The sequence below is a fragment of the Metopolophium dirhodum genome, chromosome 3 (assembly GCF_019925205.1).
Source record: "Metopolophium dirhodum isolate CAU chromosome 3, ASM1992520v1, whole genome shotgun sequence".
NCBI classification, from domain to species: Eukaryota; Metazoa; Arthropoda; class Insecta; order Hemiptera; family Aphididae; genus Metopolophium; species Metopolophium dirhodum.
The window spans coordinates 10337895-10364399 of NC_083562.1; the positions used below are offsets into that span (position 1 = coordinate 10337895).

Here is a 26505-nt window from a genome sequence, read left to right on the forward strand (position 1 = left end):
ATTTCGTTTGAATAAATGAAAATATGCGCTACAAATTTAATGTAAATCAGCGTTTAAATTTATATATGGATCTCGCTTGTATAAGGAATATATTTGTTCTTTAAAAACTTTATGATACATGAACTTTATTCATAACAAGCAGACTATACGTGTACAAATTATCGATGCATAAAGTAATATGATTTAAACAAATATATGGCTTAAAATTAGTTTTGAAATTTAATATCATTAAGCGTACTTTAAATTGCAGTGTACCTGCCTACTAATAATTATTATTCAAGAATAGTTTTTAGAACAGTTTTTGGTTTTATTATTTATTCTATAATATGAAAACGCCACCACGACGTGAAAAACTCGTGGAAGATTTCAATCGAGTTTCTTGGAGAAAATACAGTATATTATTTTTCAAGTTTTCACGTTACTGTAAATATTTTTAAAATAACAATAAAAGCACTTTATTTGTTAATAATATATTTTATCAACTAATTATTTTAATTTTAATTCTGTATAATCTTCTTGCGTTTTCATGAATAGTTATGCATATTTTATAATAATTAGTTAATTGTAGTAATTCTTTAGAATTTATGATTTATAATAAACATTAAGGCCGATAAATTATACATTATAATACAAATCCTTAACTAAATAAAAAAAAAGGTTTGTTTTCTATACATTTTTGTACTCAATGGCATTTTCTATATGGAATGATTCCAACTACCTTTTATCTAAAAGCTAATAAAAACAATCAACGTAAAAAATGTGTTTTAGCCTTCTAGGACTATGTAGACCTCAGTGCTTGAGATCAACTTATCCAATCGGTATACAATTTTGAAAACGTTGTTCCAATATATATATATTGAAATCATTTTAGAATAGTGACTGACTAAAAATAACGAAACATTAAAAAAAATATGAACAATGGCACTTGCTTAGGTTTTATATAAAACATTTATCATGTTTATTTTCAAATAATTTAGAGAAAAAAATTATGCTATAAACTTAAAAAAACAGACTCAGTGTTATTATTTTAGCGTTTGAAAAAATGTCAGCAATTTTTCATTACAATTTTTAGTTTAGAACACATAACAGTTATTAAAAAAAATACCTTAACATTATATATTATAGTAATACATACTATTACTCATTAGTTATTGCTATTTATTACTGTTATTATAATATTACCATACCTCATCACTAGAACAGTTTAAAAATAAAATAATATTTTATAATCTCTATGCATTTTTGTGATAAATGATATTGATTCGAGTTAAATTAGATACTCTAAAGGAATAAATTTGGGCATATATTTTGAATTTTAAATATAAAATAAATAAATTATGTTGGAGTAAACCTTAGTTAATCAATACATTTAAATATGCAAGGGAAGTTATAATTTTAAATTACTAATTACATAAAGTAAGATAGAATAATTTTATTTTGGATTTGATTGTAAAAATAAACAGAAATACAAATGAATACGTTGAATTTATAATTTATAGTTACCTATTCCTTATAATATAGTTATATTTTATACTTATATATTTAAATTGTTTCATCGCAGCTTTATATTGGCCAATTTTTAACGTATATAACAACAAATATTGATAAATAATATTTCAGATATGTAATGCGTTTTAAAATGTTACAAACATATTGTATGGAAATTGATAAGTCACTATATTGAACATTATTCCTAAAACTGAATGCATGTACACACATTTTAAAATATTAAAAAAACTGACCTAGTTGTATATTATAATATGATTATAGCCGTAAGTACAGTGTTCGTAAAACAATATTTTTATTCCATAATATATTAAACGAGAAACTAATTTAATATAATTTTTGTTGTTGTGGAAGGTAGAATTTTTATTTTATTTTTCTACCGACTCTTATCAATATTACAATCCATCCGTAGATTGTGCGCGTTTATGAATTTAATATTGGTAAATTCAAACGGAATATAAGTTCGACACTATAATATGTTTTTTCAGTACCACTTATGTACATTGGTTTTATACAATATATTATTATTATGCAGTCACTGAAATTAAAAAATTAAAAAAAAAAATTGTTTAATCAATATTAAAATCGCAAACGTTTACTCGTAGTGCGCGAATTTTGATAGTAGCCAGCAGCAGCGGCGGCGGCGAGAGATATTCACAGCTCATTAGCAGATTCCGAAAAGTGTTTACTATGCAAAACGGGAATAACAGGACTCCGTTTTCGGCACCTGGTGTTAATATTATACGTTTTCAGCACTGCATTACGTAGGTATATATAATACCTATATACCTATATATATTTATAATATATATATATACACCGCACCGACTACGACCCTACCCGCCTGCGTGTTGTTCGAGGGCGGTGTACAATTGTCCGACTGGATGCGAGCCAAGTGTGCCAAGTATTAGCCGTTTTTCCGATTATCATTTTTCCGCGTAAAATCGCTGCAGGAATGATTTTCGGAAGTCGCTGCGTGCGTATACCTCTGCCCCTGCCCCCATGCGCAACGGCTAATAACTTTGTACGGCAAAAAATCGCGTACGTTTTTTTTTTTTTTTTTTTTATTATTATTTTTTACCCCGTTGGCTTTGAATTGCGTGCTACCATGAATATAAACGGTTTTACCGCGTCTGAAAGGGACACGTGTAGAACATTCTGCGCGGGCGCTCGGCACGGACGGAGAACGAACCGAGAAAACGCTGTTGTTTTTATTATTATTATTATTTTGTTGCTATTATTTTATTTTTATTTTCAATTTCAACGCTAAATAACTTCCATCGATTACGAGCGCGGAGTGGGGGTGGTCGGCCGCCGAGGCGCAGTGGACGAGGGAGGAAAATAAACCATATACACAGAAACGATAGAAAAAAATCCTATAATGACATTTTCCCCCCCACGCGCTCAAAGACTGAAAAACGCACCTTTGACTCGACCCACACACGCAGCGACAACATTATAAAATCGAATTACTGTAGACATGAATATTACCTTTCCCTCGGCAGGTAAACAATGGCTCGTAAGATTTTCGTGCAAATGGTTTGTTACGAAATAATCAAAAAACTTAAATAATACGTATTATATTTGCGTGGATTTCTGATTGGCGAATATACATATATTGTACACTTTGAAATTCTATTGTATTCAAATACTCAAAACTAAACTAAATGAAAATTTAACATTTTAATTTATTCTGAAATATAGTTTTGAAAAAAGTTAGATCAGACGTATTGGGTGGGTATATCAGTTATATAAAAATGAAATTAAAAAATGAATCCGACCAAATGTAACATGAGTAGGTTAATGAGAATTTGTCTCATTGGCAAGATAACAGGATGCTAATAAAAACTACTTCGCGTTTTATAAAGTTAAAATTGAACTATTTTATGTGGTTAACAGCATATAATAATATCAATTAAACGATTGCAGATTTGAGTAAGAGGAACCTATTCAATTGTTTATATATAATATACAAACACATACCTAATATTATACACTTTTTCATTGACAATAAATTATGAATAATTTGTGTTAAAAATAATGAAAAACATTATGAAAATAAAATAAATTATAGAATTTAATTATTTGTAAGTAAGATTTATAAATGTGAAATAGTGAATAGGTACTTTTTAATTAATTAAAACGTTACGTTTGTGCATTTACTGTCTGAAAACCGCTTCTATCTAAAACAAATTGTATTTATATTACTTTGAGAAAACAAATAAAATAGTTTCATAACTTACAAGTAATTTAAATAATCTAAAAGAAAAACGTGGATTAATAGAGTTTCGCATTATGATAGGTACCTCCTACGTAAAATATATATTATAAACATTTTATACGTCATGGTAATATGTAATTGTAGAAGTTTATTAACATAACCTTTGGATACGTCATATCATGCAAAACTTCTTAACTAATAACTATACATATTAACTAAACACAGTACGTAAATCAAAATGATTAATATCTTATGTTTGTAAACTTTTGACCTCGTGACAAATGTATGTCATCTTCACTGATAACATTAAGTTTGTCGTTACTTCGGTCCAAAAACAATTTTGTTTGTTTTTTATTTTTATTATTGAGAAATATACATCATGATTTAGTTTAACGTATCATAATATTACATGTCCGAAAACTTGACTTTCAAAATGAATTGTTTAGTTATGTTTATTCATAAAATATAATATTTTTAGAACTGAAATATAATACATTGATTTTTGCTCTGATCAAAAAGTAATTAATATTTGTGCAGTGCACTCACGCGGATATTTGAATTACATTTTTGTTTCCAATATAATGTTATATGGATATTGAATATATTATTATAATTTTCCCTGCAGATTGTAAAGTTCGATTGAAATCTATTTTCATAATTAAATCAGATATACAACATTTATATAGCATATAAACTATTCTTTAATTCTTCATATCTAATTGACTAATTCTAATTAATTTATTTAAAATTTAAAACATAACATAAATTCACGCTAGTCGAAAGTGTGGTATTCGGATAAAATTGATTTCTTCTTTGATACTCTCGATTGTAAAAATAAAAGCTGAATACCTCTAGGTACTCATTTTCTATATTATACTCATTAATATACTATCAACGCATTAATTTCTTATTGTAGTGTTATACCTAATAATGAAAAATATTCATTGTATTCTAACTGGTAAAAAGTTGAATAGTATAATAACTTGTAATACTCTGGAGTCATGATTCTAGAAGTAGGTACCTACCTATAGAATAATTATTAAGTTATGGTTGGGTCAGTTATCATGGTGGTAAATTCGGTTGATGAAACTCACACATTTATGATCCACTAACGGTGACTTATTGGAAAAGTAAAGTTTATAACAGAGTTCCGAAACGCTGGTTTTGGGGTGTACACTGTACACGTACTAAAAGTTACATAAGTTAATACATTTCAAAATAGACTACACAGAAATATTAGGATAAATTAACAAAAAAAAAAAAAAATACAAACGACAAAGCCATTTTTAGAATTCTATAATATCAAAATAATTGTATTTACCAGCTAAAAGTTGAATGTAAATTGGTAGGTAACCGTTAATATCGATTTGTTTAATGATATTAACATGTTATGCCATATTATGACCTTTTATTATTGCGTATTTCTATTTTAAATAATACTGTCGTAACTTGTAAATGGAGTTTTAGTTCCGTGAATAAATTAATTAATAAGTAAATACGTCATATTATATTATAATATTGTTATATTATTGAAATGGTATATTTTAAATTAAGCGTCACGTTTAGAAATGTCATATCTATCAAGTGAACAAAGAAAAGACACGCAGAACTTAGGTTGGGTGACTGGGACGGGTCTGTGACATTTGTTTTGTGATATTTAATTTAATAGCTATGATAGATCATCGTACAGGAAAAATAGTTCTAAATTTCTTAATTTATTTAACGACGAGAGCAAATCATCAGTTATGATATTGGATCACGTTGCCCAGTGGCCAGTGCTGCCAGAAACCACTTAAAATAATATTGTTCTGTGTTCATACAGTATAATAAATAATATTTTTAAACTTTTTTGTACGCACAAAGTATTTTAATTACTAGGTAGGTACTTATTTTAGAAATAATGACAGAAAAAAACAAAGGAAAACGGTTACAAAATTAAGTGTTCAACACACTCGTCTCTGCAGAAAACTATATCGATTATAATTTTTAATGTTATAGCGGTGTATCATTGTTAGACATTGTATAATGCAATATTGTAAATCATCAAATTTGAAAACGAATTATTATAATTGGCTTATCTCGGATTTCTATGAGCTGATTAACAAATCAACATTAATCTACGCGAAAGACATACGAGTGATGGACATAATATAATATCATCATAAGTATTGTCAAAGTGCCACATTTCCAACAAAAAAATCTCGAAAAATAACGGTCTCGCGGTTTCCAACAATATTGTAACTCTATTACTCAGACTTTAAAGTGCTGTACAAAAATAAATAAGAAGTCAAATCACTGTTTTCGAGATTGTTTTAATCGGCATCGTTAACATTACTACTTACAAAATATATACTATACACATATCACGACTTTCTTTAATATGTATCACATTTTCATGTCAACTTTATAACGTCCCTGGATTTTTCTATGCATGTATAATATACGTATATCATTCCGATTCCTTCCCTGCAGCACATCGCCGACTACCGCCGTGGCACTTTTGCAAGCCAATAGCGTATAGCGGTTTATTGTAACATTGTACCTATCCGGTATACAACCATGATACCACGGACCAGCACCACGGTATTATAATATATAGTAGGTTATGTATATAGATATGGGTCCTACAATCCGGTCTTTATCTTTTACGATTCGTATCGGATCGGATGGGATGACTTTTACGTCATTCACAAAGGATCCGTTTCCATTAAAACGTATACGCTCGACACGAAGACGTAACCCGTACCTATATATGGCAGGAAGAAGTTGTGCGTTTCCTTTTACTATTACTGCTTACCTACAACAGCAACTATGGTTGGTATTACTATGATCGTTGTCTCGTCGAACGTTTTTATTTACTATTTTTATTATTGTTATTATTATTTTTTATTTTTTTTTAGTACTACCGGCCGACATATTGCCACCGAGTCCCCGAAATACCAAAAGTCCTTAAATTTACGATTCCACAACATATAAAATGTATAAAACCGTTTCATAATTTAAAATTGTGGTAACTATCATTTCGGCTTGATGAAAATTAAAAATAAGTTATTAATTTATACGTGTCGTGAGTTTGATTGAAACGTTTTAAAACATTTATAAATTCAATGTTATTTCTAAACTTATTTTTGTGTTCTAAAATAAGGGTTAACCCACGCATGAGTTATGGTTATAAATTTATAACTAACCGAAAACTGTTTTGATATTATTTCTAAAAACAATTAAGTTAAAAGCCAATTATAAATTATTATTTTTTGGGTTTACGATATATATTTATATAGGAAACCATTTAATTTTTAACATAAAATAATTAAAAACTAAATTTATACTTGCACAATAACGAAAATTAATTTAGATTTCCTACTTTAAAGGTGCATAAATGATTAGCTTGCAGGAATTCTAAATTACATTTTGTTCTTGCGAAAGGTGTTTTCGAAAATATCTTATTATGCACTACTGCATTAGCCCACAAAACGTGTGAAGTTTACTCCGGAAAGTGGTTACCTACAAATGTATGACTTCATAAACAGAAACCACAAGTACACGTTTACATCAATTGTAACCATGTACCAATTATTAAATTAAACAGTCCTAAATTTAAAATATTAAAATATTTAATAATCATTCTTTACTAGGTTACTACATACATCATAATATAATAATTAATATTATGAATAATTAAATACACAAATTATAACAAAAATTATATAAAAATTATACATGGTTTATTAACTACAATAATGCAGCGTATGCCACTTACTACTTAGGGCAGTTGCAAGCCAGGTCTTATTTTAGTTATATTTTTATTATAGATGCATATTTAAGTTCCTAACCAGGTGAAACAAAGGCATACCATTTTATTTCATTATTGTTTCTTTTTTAAGTAACAAAATAACATTTTAAAGACAATTGATTATAATAGGAATACCAATTTCCATCATACCTGTAAATTATGTAGGTCATTAATTATACACTCTAAAGACGTTCAATAAAATATTTTGATATCGATAGTTTTAAATATCAACAGTCAGCCTATGTATCCAACAAAAAAATTATCGATGGTAGGGTCGTGGTCATGACGTGTCCCACCTGGTCACACCACTGACTTACGAATATACGTTATAACAGGTTGGATTGGCTTATAAATTAAATGTATACATTATACATACAACTTCAAACCGAATATAAAATGTACGGTTGACTAAAAACTAAGGTACAATAATGTTTGCTTTTAATTTTGACGTTAGGTACCCGTCGGCTGGTAAGCGTATGAAAACTTCCTCAAATGCATTTCGGACTTATTATCTCATATGCTAATGGCTATATGCTTATAAATAACCAATGTTAATACCGTACAATTATAATTACTTTAACTATTAAAAATGCATGCATTTAACTATGACACTACATCGATTATAATAAATTGTACGTAATTGTTTTTAATGTTTAGGAGCCAAAATATTAAACTGAACTACCTACGGAAGAGTTAAACACAATATTTTTTATTTTATTCTCAGAGAAGATATATGAAACGTTGGGCAAAGATAAGTTAAAGATCATTTGAGTGGGTGTTTGTCATAGGTATAAAGTATAACCATAAAAAAAACATATTCTGAGTGAGAGCTTAACCACTATTCTTTTTAAAAAATTGATTTGAATACATTTTATAATATTATTCTTAACGTAAAAAGTATGAAAATGTTGAAATTATTATATGCTTTTAAATAATTAAAATTTTGAATTTATATAAACCTTTGTACTGTTATAAATGATGTCAATTTCAATGTCCATACTATTAATTAAAATGTCGAATAATTTTGTCAAAAAAAATCTGTAAAAATAATTTTAATTATATTTATATTATATTATAATACACATTATTCCAGGTTCAAAGCTTTTAACAGGTACCTAATTTATTTATTTCTTAAATATTTTCAGGAAAACAAGTAATCATTACATCTTATAGTTTTTATAATAACTTTTATTGTTGTATTCAGAAATCTAGAATGTTGACACTTTAATATAAAACTATAATACCTACTTAATTACATTTAAGATTCTGAGTGGTCTATATATTAGTCGTGCTTAATACCATGTGAAGGTGTTTTTCAGTGCCTGTGAATGTAAATGTGTGAATTCATAATTCTTAATGTATACAAATGCTTCAATTTTTAACACTGAAGGTTGTTTACATTTGAAAATTTGATCTAGTTGCTATTGTATGGAGTAAAAAGAAGATATTTTTCAGTGTTTTTCAAAATAAATGGTAGGAAAACATTACGGTAAATCCGGGAGTTTTACGTAACACCAGTTTTCGACGAAATTGATTTGTTGGTTTGTTATATTTTGTTGTAGAGGTAGGTATAATTAGAAAATAAATAACCGTAGATATAAATTATTAAAATTATCACAAAATTTTAGAGTCAAACATTTTGTTTTCAGCTCATCAGACTTGAAAATAGAATACAAAGCCCTTTATGGCCTTATAGTTAGTTACAATTTCAGAAATATTACAGAAGCTGAAAAATATTGAAAATACAATAACGTTTAAATATTGACGTTGGCAAAATTTTCAAATTAAATATTCAAATATTCATGGAATTTAATTTTTAATAGCTTATATAATATGAAGTATGTACATTTAATACGAGGTTCCTCATTGATTGAAATTATACTACTTGATGAAATCGAATATTTTCACGTAAAATAACAATTATTTTCCCACTAACTATTTTAGTTGTTTTTTGTTGTATTTTTAAAAATATTAACTGTATAGAGGGACTTGGACAATTTTTGCCTATACACGAATTATTTTTTTCTATACACAACGAAATTTTAAAATATCATTTATAAAAATTAGTTCAACCTAGTAAGTACTACTAATTTAATTATAAATTATTAATTGTAGTACAAAACATATTATAATATATTACCCTAATAATTAAAGGCTAAAGCCACCATCTCCGATCAGAATTTTTTTTCGTGTATAATTATATAAATTTACCATTGAATTCAAATGTAACACTTTTATTATATTTACCTATTCAATGACGAAGTACAATTGAAACCTAATAATATGCAACCGCCGAGCGAATTCCTCGGTTTTGTTAATTAGAACCAACATTGTATAATAATATGATGTATTATTAAGTGTTTTTATTACAAATTACTTCAGTCGTAAAACCCTATAATTTATTCAATCTATAATTTAAATTATGTACCAATTGTATTCAATATATTGTGTTGTTCAACATTTTTGATTATTTTTAGTTTTACTTTTCGCATTAATGATATCTATATACACCCAACGTCAATTTTATGAAAAACAAAACGAAAAAAAAAAATACCTCGGACCGTGCTTTCAAATAATGTTCCCCGGTGCAGTGATTGTTTGAATCAGAATCCCTAAGGTCAAGATGAATGACTGTAGTCACATTAAATTATTTACACGGTTAGAATATCGAATGAAGCAATATATACGTGCACAACTGTTCAGCATTTTTCGGTGCTGCTACATATTTCCTTTTTGAAAACAATTGAAATAAGAACCACACAAATTTGTACCATAAACGTGAATTATAAACGGGATTCCACATTGTTGATGATTTTCTTTGTAAATGATGTTCTAGTGAACAGTATACGTTATGCGCTATGTGCACGGTTACAGACTCTGTAGGATCTGAGACTTAATAATTGCTAAGCTAATATAAAATATGTGAGCGAAATATCATAACATAGTGTTACCTATACGCACGTTCCGTGTAAATATCCCTTAACGTTTTACAAACATAATATTGTATAAATGTATAATGTATATTGTATGCGGTAGGTAGTTACCCTATTATATACATGTGTAGTACCTGTATGTACGGAAATTATACAAATAGTTACGAAAAACGAAGTCATACATTTATTGCCGCCGTTTGTCCGTTCCGTATCGCAATGGAAATGATTACAACGCAAAATTGCCAAGCTCATTAATATAATGTTCAAATGGTTCTGTATAACGTTTTAAAATATACCATTCGAGAAAAAAAAATATCAAATCTGTATTTTTTAACACGTTATTTGGTGATTTGGTTTTTGACATGGCTTTTAATGAGACAGAATTAAAAAAAAAATTTGGACATCAGCTGTGTATTCATTTAAATACTCAGTTAAAACGTTCTAGTAGGTACTTAGAGAAAATAAAAATGTATTATTACAGTTTTGTCATGAAAATACACTATTTAGACTCAATATAATATTATTATTTTAGATATCATCTGATTTACAGTACCTACATAATAATATGACCCACAGCATGCATAATAATATGTTCTTTAGAATTTTACTGAATAGGTACCTAATAGTTATAGGTATATAGTGTATAGTGTTATATTTGTATTTTGACTTTGTAATGCTTGAGTATAACCTAGTGTTATTTGGAAGAAAATAATGTCTTATCTGTGAGTGTTTTGATTTTTATTATTTCAATGTAAGTATTTCTTGTGGTTGTATATTATTCAAATTTTTTAAAAAAAATAATTTCTTAGTACTTTAGTATTAAATTTATTCGTTGTCTTATCTTTAACATTTTTAAATATTCACACGGTGGCTAATCTTCTTATAGCCAAAATAACAAAGACAATATGAAAGAAACTTTTCTCCGAACCAACAAAAGATAATATAGAGAGTAAAATCTAAATTAGTTTCACTACTGAATATATTACACCGTTAACTTACCCAAAAAATAACGTACTTCAATTCGTTTTATACGCATATAAGTACCTATATAACCAAATGTAAATATTTAATATTTGTTATAAAAATATTACAATGGTGTGCGAGTATGTACGTAATAGTAATAATTTCATGCAAATTGGTATTAATAAGACATTTTTAATATTTATTACCCATATTGAATATTCTCAGGTCAAAACAACGTTTAAATAAATGTCTTCGTCAAACAATAGCTGTAGTGAAATTACCAATAACAATAATTAATAATAACCCGTATCCGATTAAGTTTTATTGATATTGAATAATATAAAGGATCACAACATTTTAGGTAAAATAAAATGTTCTCGCAGTATCAATTTTATAGTATTTTTTTGGTCTTTTGTTCTAACCTGTTAGGTAATATGTAGTTTATATTATTATATAGCATTGCACTGCCAAATTATCATTCTTTTTTATTTATTTAGTTTTTTATTTTTACTCTAACAACTACTACGCACGCAACTATTACACCCCATCACGACTATTATTTTTCAAAGCTCAATTTAAAGTATAACCAACAATACAGTAACCCATTTTTGTGATAAAATGTTATAGACTTATAGTACTCTCGGAAAATGAATTAATAAGGTAAAAATAATGTTATAAAGTATAAAAGTTGAATGTTGATATAACGTGATCTTTTAATATCAAATCAGGATCGTGATTTTATAGGTACAATTGGTAAAAACTAAGAATTAGATTGATTGTAATATAATGTAAATATATATTTTATGAAACGTTCATTAAATTTTTTTGACACAACCTGTCTATTTTATTTTTAAGATTATTTAAAAGTTATAACCAAAATCTTACAAAAATCTAGATTTATGAATACTTATATAATACGATGAGTACCATAATAATACCTACAATTATTACTAAAAAATAATATTTCGTAAATGAGACGCCTTTCAAAAATTAATTATTTCATTGTAATTATATCGAACGAGTCATTTAATTTTATTATAAACTAAGACGTATATTATTATATGCCATGTTCTCCAATCCTCTAAAATGTATTATCTAAGATTTTTTTATATTTCAATACTCATAATAACTGTAATTTTTTTTTGAATTAATTATTATTTATTTATATTTGGTGGTTATGGCAATTATAAACACTGAATTATATTTTAGAAACTTTTTTGAATACCTAATAATTTTATAACTACAAATTATCGTTATTTTGTATTACTTATTACCTACGGACTTTATGTCATTTTGTGTGCGTGCTGGTAGTTAAAAATACTCAAATTATAAGTACGTTCATAATTTATTTCGTTTCGATATCACGACATTTTATTCAGTATATTTGCCACTAATTTATATCGACAACTATTCTTCAATATTTATTAATTTTACTACAAATGTAACAGATGATTTGACGAATAACATTAAAAAAATTGGAAAATGATGTAGGTTGATATTATTTATACAAAAAACTTTTTTAGAAGTTTAAAATTCGAATAATAATAATTGTTGTTTATAATATTATAATAGGTTTAATGAAAAATCTTAAATGTTACAGATTGAGGGGTAAATGGATTGATAAAAAAAACATACCTTGACCCAGTGCGTAAAAAAATTGAGGCAGACATTTAGTTTTTAATTAAAAATTATACTCTTATACATAGATATATTACCATTGTCAATTTAACTATTTTTTATTTAAATATTTCAAGTGGAAAGTGTACGCTTTTTCAATCACGCCTAAAGGTCAAAAACAAAATGGCCGTGCACATTTATTAAATAATGGTGGTGTTAGGAGTGGATGACAAAAGTTGGCGTTTAAAAAAAATTTCTTCGAACTCAACACTCTGCAGGACGCAAGTCATTAATAAAAATACTTTTCGGTCCGGTCGGGTTTTGTTTTAATTCGAACATAATGAGTTTTCCTAATCCTTTCCGCGACGGACGACAGAACTTTTTGACCGTCATTTTGTGTTCGAATCTTCCATTGCCGGGCTTTGTCTTGTTTCTCTTTTTCTCTTTCTCTATTTTTCTCCTTTTCACTCGTCCAGCAGTTTATGTATAGAACGTATACATAAATATCTTTGTATATAGGCAGAGCAAAATAAGTCTTGCGCTATAATTCAACCGTCACTCCGGCCCTGCTGCACCGTCTCACGTCTTTATCACGCCGCAGTCATTTTGCTCAAACCAACCGACCTTTAAGCTCCACGGAGAAAGACCAGCGCAAGGTTGAGACTTTTCGGCCCGCCGAGATTTTAAATTTCTATAGGTACTCACTACTCAACAAAATATCGGCCTATTCGACAATGTGCACCTTTTTGCTTATTTTATTTACACTGCAATCAAAAAAGTCGAAAGGATATATTGATTTTTTTAAATATTTAACTAGGTGTGCATTAATTCATAACTTATTGTTTCTCATATTTACAAATTAAACAATACAGTGGGTTGGGTTAGGTGGGTACTTATATGCCGAGTTGCATTTAAAAATGTATTTATTCAATTCTTCAAAAAAATTTAATGGACCACTAAATCATGTTAAGACTATCAGCTCAATATTGATTCGTTCAATGTTTGACAATTGTTCATGCAACCCGGCAGTAGTTAGTAAACTTCAGCAAAGGCAATTATTTTATTTTTCACTTATCTTTATAGTATATACGCTTAATAAAACTACCAAATATAAGTATAGAAAATTTAAAAAAAAATAAGTTAGAAGTAATTTTCACCTATTCCACCTTACACCCATTGCCCTATTACAACCATTTTTTAAATTTTTTTTATAACGTTAAATCTCTAGCACTTTGAATAAAATTATTGACATTTTGAAAAATATAGGCGCTCAAATATATATGAATTTTATGATTTTTATGACATTAAACATACGCACTTATGTTTTAACAAAATCCCTAAGATATTTTTATACATATGCGTGAAACGGAGTTTTTTTTTATTTATTACTAAATTACGGATACCTTATACTGGTTACCATATTATAATTTGCACTAAATTTTTAACCCGTCGACGTTAAATTTTTGTTGTTTTGCAATAATATCACTTTTAGTAATTTATTTTTTAAACTACGACAATAACGATATATTTATAAGTATTATTTGTCATGTTACACACATATTTAAAACGAATGATATTCTAAAACAATATGAGACAGTTTTCTTTCTTTAAATTATTCGTTTTAATATGCAGTTATTACAAAAACTACTATCTACAACTATTGTAATCGTTACTTAATAAAATAATCAAAATATGTATTTTTAGTTATTTTAGTTATTTAAAAATTATTATAGATGCATATTTTGTAGAAAGCACAAAAAAATAGTATTCAAATTTTTTTGTGTACAACAATTTAGAAGGGTAATTTAAATGAACATTTCCAAGAATATATTTTATAAATAAAATAAAATAAAATACAGAGCACTTTCAAACAAATAAAGCTTTTTTCAAACAAGCTTTAATATAAAGTAGTTCACTGTAAAATATAGCTTTAAATATTAATATAGCAACTATATTTTTATTAAAACTAAATCTTTTATTTTTTTCTCTGTAGTGTCAATACATGGTTATGTTTTTTTTATAGCAGTGATTATAACGTAAAAAAGTCAACTTCAAAGGTGGTGTAAAATACTCAGATTTCACGAATGAAAGTATATATTTTTCATAAAAACGTAACTGTCCAGTGTAAACAATGAAACGTTAAATAATTTTTATAATATTGTTTTGTGTAAAGATAGATATTTTTTATTGTGTTGAATAGTTTTTGTCGGTCAACACGTTTTTCAAGTTGTCTGCCCTACCACCAGTTGATTTATGCGTCTGATTCAATGTTAACGGTTCGTTAAATGTTGAAACGAAGAAATTCACCGATAACACACCCCCGTTACCACCCAAATAGTGGCCCAAACGGAGTTGGAAACCCCGGGGGTAAGCGAGATTTCTTTTAATTATCATCGGTATTTTCAGGTTAAATGTACCGGACATAATGCTTTGCGAATACAAGCCCAATGGCCAACGGTTAATAAACGGCTAATCCGTGGTAGTTCTCCGTGAGCTTTTGCGCCCTTTAATTTCCAATTCATTAGCATAAGTCCTAGAAAGAACAATAATGAATAACTATGTCATTAGTGCCGTTACCGAACATGGCGTAGCATTTGTCTTATAAAGTTTTTCATCGCGCCTTAACCACGCGTTATTAATAACGTGGTAATATAATAAAATATATTAAATGCAATTTCGAGCAAAAAAAATACCGATTCAAAATCAACTTGTAAAATAATGATTAAATCACTATTCGAGCCGGATCGTGGGCCGGCTTTGTTAGTCGATGAGAACTGTTCAAATCCTATTTTCCACCTTGTCACTGTGGATCGAGGATGACTATTTGAAATATTGAAATGGAATCGCAAACGTGACAAAATAAAATTTAAACGTCATATTGTATTTATGTTGATTTTATACCGTATTTTATAAATTATTTTGTTTCGAGTGTGCTAATGTTGGGATAGAGTTTCACATGGCTTATTATGGTTGTCTGTAAGTTCAGGACGCGTTGTGTTAAATTTGAACTTCAAAAGTCGCTATATATTTTTTTGGTAGTAACTATATAGTTGTGTATCTTATAGGTAAATTAATCGAGCATGCTGTCGACAGAGTCACGTACGTTTGGCCTGCAGCAATGTAAAATCCATAAAAAATAAAATGCTAATAATATGCAAGTAAATCGCGTGAATTTGAATGACCTATCTAGAAATGCACACATCACACTTACTTCCCAAATTAATAAAAAAAACGGGGAACTCGGTATTCTTTAAAGCCGGTGTCGAAAGTACCTAGGTATTAAGTATATCACTGTAGAGCGCTTCGGTAAATTTTAATTTAATGATTTATAATTGCATACGAAAAACGGTTCCGAGTGTACACATGTGGTTAGTTTATATTTGTAAGGATATTTCATTATCATACACGTATATTAATAATTCTACTGCTATTATTAATTTATTTCTAAGTAATAAAGTAGGTTGAACAAATGTTTGCTGAATATACTGCATAATATAATATATTAATATAGTATAACTAGCTGTTATTAACTTATAAGTCAATACCAACGTACCATAGATGATCGGCGACGAAAAGTTTCAAGTCCCTACGATTAGTATTTTTATAATTCCATGTACTTAAATAACCAAAGCGATTTAAGTATCCAATTTCGTCCACATTTTAACTTAAAATTCCCTTACAAATATTGTGCAATACTGCGTAAATTTGATATTTTTAGATTTTTCTAAAAACAATTTATGAGGAACCTATTGTATTAAGTTTTTAAGCTATTTAACCCATCATAATATAATACAATATTGTCGTCAATATTTATAGAAAAAAAAATCTAAATTTCTAAATACCAATGTAAAGCATTTCATGATTATTCTTCAATTAATGTTTTTGAAAAATAACATTAGTACTAGCAAAAATTATTTGAACTATAAATGCCAATCGAAAAAAATTGTGGAATTACTGGAATTGTATGTTCGATATTTTTCAAATACTGTTAGAAACTTAGAATATCTTATGAAAAGCTTTGTATTACATTTTAAATCTTTTTAACTCACAAAAAAAAAATGTTATCATATATAAATCGAAAATAAACTAAAACTATAGTTGAAAATTTCAAATATCTGTACTATCACAAAAAGTACTAAAATATTTTGACTGCAGTTTTAACATGTCTGTTAAATGCCAATATGAATTATTGGTGAAAATGTTAAGTCTCTAAATAGTTATCCATATTTTAATTACAATATATAAACAATTTCAATTTTTGTCAACAACTTTGTGCCAACTAGATGCAGTTTGCTACCAGAAACCACCCTCGAAGTTTGATTGGGGTATCCGATTTGATTTTATACTGATATCGCTTGTTTCATTCATCTCATTATTATTATGTATAGGTATTATATTATCTTCACGCTGTAACTTGTAAGCTTCAATATTGTTGAGCTAAAATAACTATATACAATATACGTATTGTGCTAAACACCTTCAAAAATAAAATTATGTAGTAATAATAATGATGGTATACTTGTTTGTATTGTTAGTTATAAATCGTAAACCATATACGTGGTAATTTTATTGAAAAGTTATATTAATTACATTATCTAAATTATTTATAATTATATAACTATATACTATATACGTAGCTATTTTTTGATAGTTTTGTTTTAAGTTATAATTAAGTTCAAACATATAGTTCATGGAGTGCTACTCTACTACGGTTTTATTTATAAATGATACGTCATACATACCTATATATATATATACTGTGTAACCTTTATGACTTGAGATGGTACTTATTTGATATTTCTACTGTATGCATTCTCGTTGAATCTTGTAATTTGTATTTATTTTGACTGAACGTAAAACGGAGAAAAGTATTGGAGAATGCGTAATGAACCATCAAACAAATTCAAAGTTATATGTGATTTGGCATATAACATATAACATGCTTATTTCTAAGTTGAACCACCTCATATTTTATTTATTATATTTTCCATTAGCCATTTATTTTCTTTGTAAATCATCTCTTTCACAAATATATTTACATTTACATTTGTATCCATGCTCTTTTTGTAAACAGGTGTTCTCTGATGAAATTTAGTAAAAACGTCACATCATAGACTACGCATTGATAAAATAAATAATTGTACAATAGGTATATAAGCATAAAGTATATTATTATGATGAAAAAAATATATAAAATGTTCAACAGTAGGTATATTATATAAATGTAAATAACCATATTATAATATATCATGTTATAATTAATGTATTCAATTCGCGAGTACTGCCTAACGAGTTAATATGTGTGTAACCGGTTTTCAGAGAGCGTTCAACTGCCGCTAAAATTCATCACAATTTTATAAGGTACTTACGTAAATTAATTTTTACGAACCACTTAAAAACCAACAACGGATCAATCCCAAATCACAAATCTACCCTCCGACAGTGAAACAACATCGAACAAACTTTCGCTGCAATAATATACCAAAACGTTTTCCCTGGGAAAAATCAAGCAAATTATTTTAGACACAGCCAATAGGAGGTCTTTAACAAAATCATTTAAATCAAATTAGCAAAAATATTCCAATGACCATTTAAGTCCTAGACTAGTTTAAGATAACTTCCAATAATTAATAATTTATTCACGTTCAGAATTTCTATGGGTATATTATTTTGTGTTTAAATCAAATTAGCAAAAATATTCCAATGACCACCTAAATCCTAGACTAGTTTAAGATAACTTCCAATAATTAATAATTTATTCACGTTCAGAATTTCTATGGGTATATTATTTTGTATTTATTAAAAAAAAAAGATATGATACTTTAACTTGTGAAAAATAACCAGTTCATAATAATTATTGTCAAATTAAGAATGTTACATAATCCCGACATAGGTACGTATCATATTTTATAACGTATCCACGATTATTCCAAACTGTCAAATATTAGATCAACTGTCAAAATGCAATACAAAAAAGTAAAATCCTTAAAGTCCTATTGACTATATCGTTTCATAGAGCCGGTTCGATTGCCAACGATCTCAAACTCAACCACGCATTATGTTTTCGATGAAAAAATATGTTCAAATTGCACGGTGACATCAAAAAATTACTCACTTTGATGTTATTAAGCTTCGGTTCCGTCAACTATAAGATTTTTATGACTGACGAAACTGTTATAATATGCTGGCTTTGTAAAGATAAAGGTCACGCCCCTACATTTCTTGTCCATGTCGGTACAAAAATAAGAACAACGTATCCGATACAATCTTAAACACTACCGCGATAAACTCAGGTTTTGAAACCAGTCGATATGATCCAAGTCGATAATAAACAAAACATCTAAGAATATAACGGATGCAAATTAAATGTATGTTACATTGAAATATTATATGGATGTTTCAACCGATAAGGACAGTACAAGCATAATAGGTACCTACAAAATAACAATCTTACAATCAGTTATAATATTAAAGACCACCCCATTGCGAGGCATCACACCTACTTCGTCAGTCGTTACCCACCGTGTGTGCTGATCCCCACCATAATCTCCGTCCACCAACTGACAATAATGATCCTAAAATAAAAAAACATTGAAACATTAATAAATTAAAATATGAACCTATAAAGAAACTTAAACTATAATTTGCCACGTATACGATCACCAATTTAACAATATTTATAGATGTGGATAGAGGAACACAAAAAAAAAATATTCCAACTAACTATAATATATTCACGATGAATTGAAATTATTAATTGAACACTGATTAAAGAGCTCAAAGACGAGAGATGAACAAGTAACTTTCAATATCATCAGTGTTATAATTGTGCTCAAAATAATCGGTTCACTAATACCCAGTGTTGTGCACAGATAACTTTAAAATTATATAACAGATAATGCGTTGAAAATTTATCTAGATGAGATAAATAGATAACACTTAAAATATTTATCTAGATAATAAATAAAAGATAACCACATTCATCTAGATAAAAAAAAACAGATAGTTAATATTTAATATTGTAGATCCGAGGATAGTAATAATTTTTTGGTTGGGCGTTTTTCTTCTTCTTCCCAAGTTAGGAGTTCTGTGTAAAAGTGTATTTTAATGAAAAAAAAAAACTGAGAAAATAGTTAAAACTATTATTCAGTACCTAATCTACTTTTTTTAAAAATTAAGATTAAATGTAAATAAAATACTTTATTGTTCAAAATTGTGTTACAGAATTCTGTCTATAAAATATATTAAAATACTTAAGAATACATAATAAAACATCATTAAATACTTAATAAAAATTAAATCTATATTTATTTATTTTTGACATAGTTATAAAATATGGTTTGTTATGTTTGTGCAAGTAATTAAAATGAAAAAATTTTAATAGTTTTACCAAAACTAAACATGTACAACATTTAATTAATGTCGAAATAAATACAATTATACATTAAACTTGTTAGATTTTAAACACATTAACATCTTAAACGCCTTATCACTCAAACAATTCCTTCTTGGAGTTAAAATTTGAGTTCCATTGCTAAAGAGCCTTTCAACTGGTACTGAAGATAGTAATGTAGTATTGTATTTTAAAAATATATGTTTTACTATTGGATAATGGTCTAGAATTATTAAATCTTTTCCATCTTTCTTTTTGGAATTCAAGTAAGATAATCCTTGTACACTGGCCAAGTTTTCACATCTATACTGATTGGAACTTTCTGATGGTGATGTACTTAGTTGAGAATTGGAAATTGGTGTATAAAATTCATCGCCAATATCATTGTCTGTGGTAGAAGGTCCAGATTCAGTATTCATAATAGAACTAACTTCATTGCATACTAACAGAAATAAATTTACAAATATCAGAGAACTGAGAAGGCACCCAACTGAGTTTAAATTTTGGAAGAGTCACCAAAAACAATATATAGGGCTTACTTTTAGGATCATTCAAATCAAAAATAAAAGAGTATCGTTTTTCAAGACCTTTTATAATAGATAAAGACAATGGCTTGCAATAGGTCAAATGGCTTTGGTTTAATAGTATACGTCTAATTGCTATAATAGTTGGAGCAACATAACCAAGGTAACAGGATTTTTCACCTTGCAGTTTATCCAAAGCTGTTGTCAAAGGCTGCATAACTTTAATGTATTCTTCCAAAAATTCCATTCTGTTGTTTTTAATTGAATCAGCTTCAATTTTTAAAAACACTCAATTATTTTTTCACGGCAAATCATAATTTTTTTAATCGCATCATAAATTAATTTCATTGAGTTATTACGGGTAGGTAACGGAAATTTACATTTACATATATTAAAAACTACATCTGATGCCATTGTACTCCTGCTTACTAAATTCCAGAAGGCTGTCATTTTACCAAAAGCAGATCTAGATAACATTTCGTATTGATTATTAGTAATTTTTGAAGTATCAATGGTAGCAACTAAATTGAGAGTGTGTGCAGAGCATGTTATATGATTAGAAAGAATTATATCCAAATCATCATTGTCTTCAGAATATTTATTATAGTTGTTGGAAGTGATAGTTAAAATATCAGAAACATTTACTATGTCTATAATATCATCCGGTTCATTTTCAACATCGTTTTGTAAAAATTCAGATTCTAGTTCAAAATTGTGTTCAGTATTTTGGTCGAAAGCATCTGTAATGATATGCTCACACATCATTATAATAAATAAACTAAAATCTTACAGAATAATAAATAACGGCCAGACTGTCGTTCGTAGAAATCGGTCATCCCCAATAAAACTATTGTCACCGACGATCTGCCGCCGAAGAGAAATCAAGTTCGGGGAAATACAAAAAACCTTTGATAAAAACCGCCTACCTCTCTCTGGTCGGCATATCCGTGTCGTCCCTTAAATCAGTGCATGAGCACCAACCACCAAAGTAACAACCTCTCAAATACCAAAGAAACCGATTTCAACGAGCGACAACTGGACTCCTTATGCGAGCAATAATCAGTGCGTTCGTTAATTCAATTTGTGTATTTGAAGTAGTACTTTATTTTATCTAAAACCTAAAAATCCTACAATATTGTCTACGAACAACTGCGAATCAGGTAAGGCATTTAATATAATATTTTATATTTATTGCGTTAATACACTATATGTGCTTTTTACATAAAATTACATTGTACGGTGTATTTGATCTAATTCTCGAATACACGATCTCGAGAGCCCTCCGAACACCTGGAGGAAGATAATAGCTTAATTTTACTATCTTAACATCTATTTTAATATAACTATCGACAGGAGTCGTATTTATATTCGTATTTATATTCCTATTTTTATTCTATCTAATTTTACGTTATTACACATCCATCAATATATTAATATTTTGAGCATCTAAAGTGACGTTATTTTTAGAAATTGTTTCAGGCAAATTGTTGTGCATAAACACGAAAGGCATTACCAAAATTACTGGCATTGTCAGTAACTGTATGTGTTATTTTTATGACATTAATTTTATAACTATTCATAACTTTAGAAATACATTATATAAGTGCTCGAAACGAAGGTTTTTCACATGTTGATATCGGCTTAATCTCTTCTACAATATAGTTGAAAACCAATTCAGTAACCTGAAATTGTTTTATAATATTTATTTGTGAAATAAAAATAAACCAAAAAAAAATGATATAAAAGTTGTAATTTAGTAACTTTTAGAGTTACATAGTTGAATTCCATTTATTACAGTTTTAAATGAAATGTAATAGCAAATTAATATAACATGACATAACTATTAAAAAACAGGTAATAAACAAAATCTTCAATAAACTTTTGAGAGTTTATAAGTACCTATTATAATTTAAAATTTACTGAGTACAAATAAAGTAAGGACACAAATATGAACTTTTTAAATAATATGGTATACAGTATACATTATTTATATTCTTTAGAAATTTCATATTTTTGTTTTTACTTTAATTGTATTCAGTACATTTTAAATTTTTAAATTATAATAGGTTTACTTATAAATCTCAAAAGTTTATTGAAGATTTTATTATTACCTGTTTTTTAATAATTATGTCAAATAAATTAAATTTATAAATATACTTAAAATTTTAAAATTATAGGTAATAGATATGTTCTATTAATTTTTTATTACATTTAATTTGAAATTTAAATAAATAGAATTATATTAAAATTATTTATGTATATAGTAATCATAGTAATTAACTAATTCTTTGATAGTTAATTAATAAGTGATGCTAATATGCAAATGTATACCTTTTCTTTTGAACATTTCCTCTTGAATCCTGAGTTTTCAGTAGAACGACATATTGATAATTGTGTTTGTATTGGTTTTGACTGTTTTGACACACAGTTAGATGTAGATTTCTCTATTTTATATGCCTTTAATTCAGTCATCAAACCCGGATGCTCATGCTATGAAAATATTCAAGAGTATTATTTTATTTTAATTTAAATTGTTCAGTAAAATCAGTTGTAATGGTAGGTACTATAGATTATAGCAGAACCTACACTAGTACCTATAGAAATATGAATACAAAATGCAGTCTTCCTTAAAAACTTTTATACCTACTAAAGTAATTTTAATTAGACTAAATATTACATAATGGCTATAAATTATAATATAATCTGCATATTACTCGACAAGGTTTTTTATTTTGGGTACTTTTATTTTAGGTATTTTAGTTTATTCAATGTACTTTATTAAAATAATATAGTACCTATCAGTTAGGTATAAACTTATAACTTACTAGTATAGATATTTTTGAATGTACAAACTAATACTTTTTTTTACAAAATATATATTATGTAAATACTTTAAAATAATTTATTTGCACTTAGTAGTTGGTAATATTAGTTATAACTAATCAAATAATACAATTCAAAATATTTTGAAATTACACTTACTTTAAAGTGACTCAATAAGTTCCCGGTAGAACATGAGTACGCAATTATCTTTTTAGTGCAATTTAAACAAGTAACTGACATTTTTGATACGGTGTTTGAAATCTTCTTAAAAAAATTACCATCTATAATAGATAATTTTCTTTTTCATCAGTTGTTGCATTAATTTTAGACGATATAATATTATCTCGAATATCGCGTTCAGACGGTCCAGGATTGTCGGTTTCAAATTCATTGTCCTCGTGTTGTCTTTTAAGTGAACGAAAAGATGTTACAAATGTATCCATTTCGAAGTAATACGTTATAATATGATACCGCAATATTTGTAGTTAAAACTTAAAGACACAACAAGTATCAACAAGACCACGACATTAAACTTCGATAGGTATCGACGAATGACGACAAACGAATGCGGAAAAAGAAGAACTATAAAATTATTTGATACAGCAGCTAATGCCCAATAGATTAATCGATACTCGGTAATCAGTATGCGTATTTTAATTTTTAATAATCAGAAACAGCCGGTTCTATTTTCTCCGTAATTGTGTATACGTATCAAATGTATTATCAATATAAACACAATTAAGTGGTTGGGTCCGTAGACGTTAACGCATAAACTATTTTTAGCTGAAAATGTTTTTTCCCGCAATGTCGACTACGACCACGGGCTTTAGATAGTATGGTTGCAGTACGGTGTATTACTTACAGCAAGACGTTTACGTGCCACAAAATGTTCTCACGAAATCAGCTGATTATACCTAAGATTCTGCAGCGCCATCTATCAGTTTGTTTTTAAAACCTATACAAAAAATACCGCCAAAAATAAAATAATTTCCATAAATCATAATATATCAATGTACCTATACTTATATTACTATTAACCACGGCTTTTGATAGGTTCTATTTAGTCTCTACGTGCTATTAACTGATCTATAAATACTGATATTTTGCTTAGTACATTTTAAAAATATAAACTAAAATAAATTACTTAATAACTGAAATAGTGAAATAACTCTCATTTTAGATTCTGAGTGAAACGATGAATGTATTGATTTTACAATGATGTGTGTTTTTTTTTTTATTTTTTTTTTTTATTTTTTTTTTTATTTTTTTATTTTTGTGTCTGTGTACACGATAAGTAGTCGAAATAATGCTTCGATTTTCGACTTCAGTATCTTGTTCGATGGGAAAGTGAATATCGTTGGTGCATTGGGGAGGTCAAAATTTTAGTTTCCCAGTAGTTTTCAAAAGCGATGTGAAAAACAAAAGAAAAATTAAGGAAAAACGGGAATTTTTACGCAAAATCGATTTTTAACAAAATCGATTTTGGTTATTGGTGTAACTCTAAAACAAATGACCGTAGATGCATGAAATTTTCACTGGTTGTTTATATTAGCATTTTCTATACACCATAAAATTTTCCAAATATTTTGACTCTTTTTGAGCTGTTTACAGCCATTGTCAGTTTTCAATTTTTTTAGTTTTTTTTTCTATAAATATCAATAAAATGTTATCTATTGAGTAAAAAAGCTTGAAAATTTAATAGAAGGCTCCTAGTTTATTGTTTCAAAGGCAGATGAAAAAAATTAAAAATCCTTAGTCACAGTTTTTAATTATAAGCATTTAAAGTTCAAATTTTGACAAAATACGGAAAAATCACGAAAAATAGCAAATTATTTTGATGAGAATTCATAAAAATTTTTCTTTTTAAATCTAAGATTTGAAAATGTAATATAAGATTACTCATAAGTTTGTCTACCTTTATCAAAAAAAAAATGTCTAGAAGAAACTTAAATTAAATTTTTATGAGCGTCTGAAATTTATATTTTTACAACATTTGATATTTACTCGATTTCTCATGTAACGATTTTTTTATTTTATTGTAATTAAAAAACGAATGACTGTAGATACTTGAAAATTTCACTGAATGTTTATATTAGCATTTTCTATACACCATACAATTTTGAAAATATTTTGACTCTATTTGAGCTGTTTACGGACATTGTCAGTTTTCAATTTTTTTAGTTTTTTTTTCTATAAATATCAATAAATTTTTATTTGTTGGGTAAAAAAGCGTGAAAATTTAATATTAGACTCCTGATATATCGTTTTAATAGCAGTTGAAAAATATTAAAAATACATTTGCACAATTTTTTTTTATAAGCATTTAAAGTTCAAATTTTGACAACATTTATCAAATTTATAATTTATTAATTATTTTGTGGTTAAAAATTTATAAAATGTTTAACTTTTATGGCTAAGGATTGAAAATTTAAAACAAGGCTCCACGTTAATAGGTTATATATAAATTACTTTATTCACAATAATATCATCAAATATACTTGGTAATATCATAGGGTGACTGACCGTTTTCGCTCAGAATCGTTTTTCTTATACAATGATATTATATCATTGAATTCAAATTTAACACCATCCATTACAGTGACCCACTTGTAACCTACCGTACAGCAGAGCGACATCCACTTATCCACCTTTTTAATAATGTATTCAATATTGTAAATTGTTATCTAATACCTATTTTGACATATTTTTCTATTTGGTTAGTATATAAATCC

At 27.4% G+C, this 26505-nt stretch overlaps 2 protein-coding genes across 2 annotated transcripts in view; both read right to left on the reverse strand.

The window, feature by feature from the left end:
- Positions 1–21712, reverse strand: part of LOC132940140 (uncharacterized) — a 64541-nt gene extending 42829 nt beyond the window's left edge. Inside the window, 4 exon segments of the mRNA XM_061007578.1 lie at positions 19537–19608; positions 20477–20868; positions 20966–21220; positions 21337–21712. Coding sequence (XP_060863561.1) covers positions 19537–19608; positions 20477–20868; positions 20966–21220; positions 21337–21712 — 1095 coding nt within the window.
- A 656-nt stretch (positions 21713–22368) lies between these two features.
- On the reverse strand, positions 22369–24409 carry LOC132941992 (uncharacterized). The gene is made up of 3 exons (XM_061010273.1): positions 23933–24409; positions 23282–23440; positions 22369–22632 (listed from the first exon to the last, which is right to left on the reverse strand). The coding sequence occupies exons 1-3, from the start codon at positions 24011–24013 to the stop codon at positions 22546–22548; spliced, it is 327 nt and encodes a 108-aa protein (XP_060866256.1). The 5' UTR covers positions 24014–24409; the 3' UTR covers positions 22369–22545.
- Between the last annotated feature and the right edge of the window lie 2096 nt (positions 24410–26505).

Bases quoted from the DNA above. Each gene is read 5' to 3' on its own strand.
- LOC132941992 (XM_061010273.1), bottom strand. From the start codon at position 24,013: ATGTCAGTTACTTGTTTAAATTGCACTAAAAAGATAATTGCGTACTCA. The intron at 23,441-23,932 runs GTAAGTGTAATT...ATATTTTCATAG, and splicing joins ACTTATTGAGTCACTTTAAA to CATGAGCATCCGGGTTTGAT. The intron at 22,633-23,281 runs GTATACATTTGC...AAACAATTTCAG, and splicing joins GGAAATGTTCAAAAGAAAAG to GTTACTGAATTGGTTTTCAA.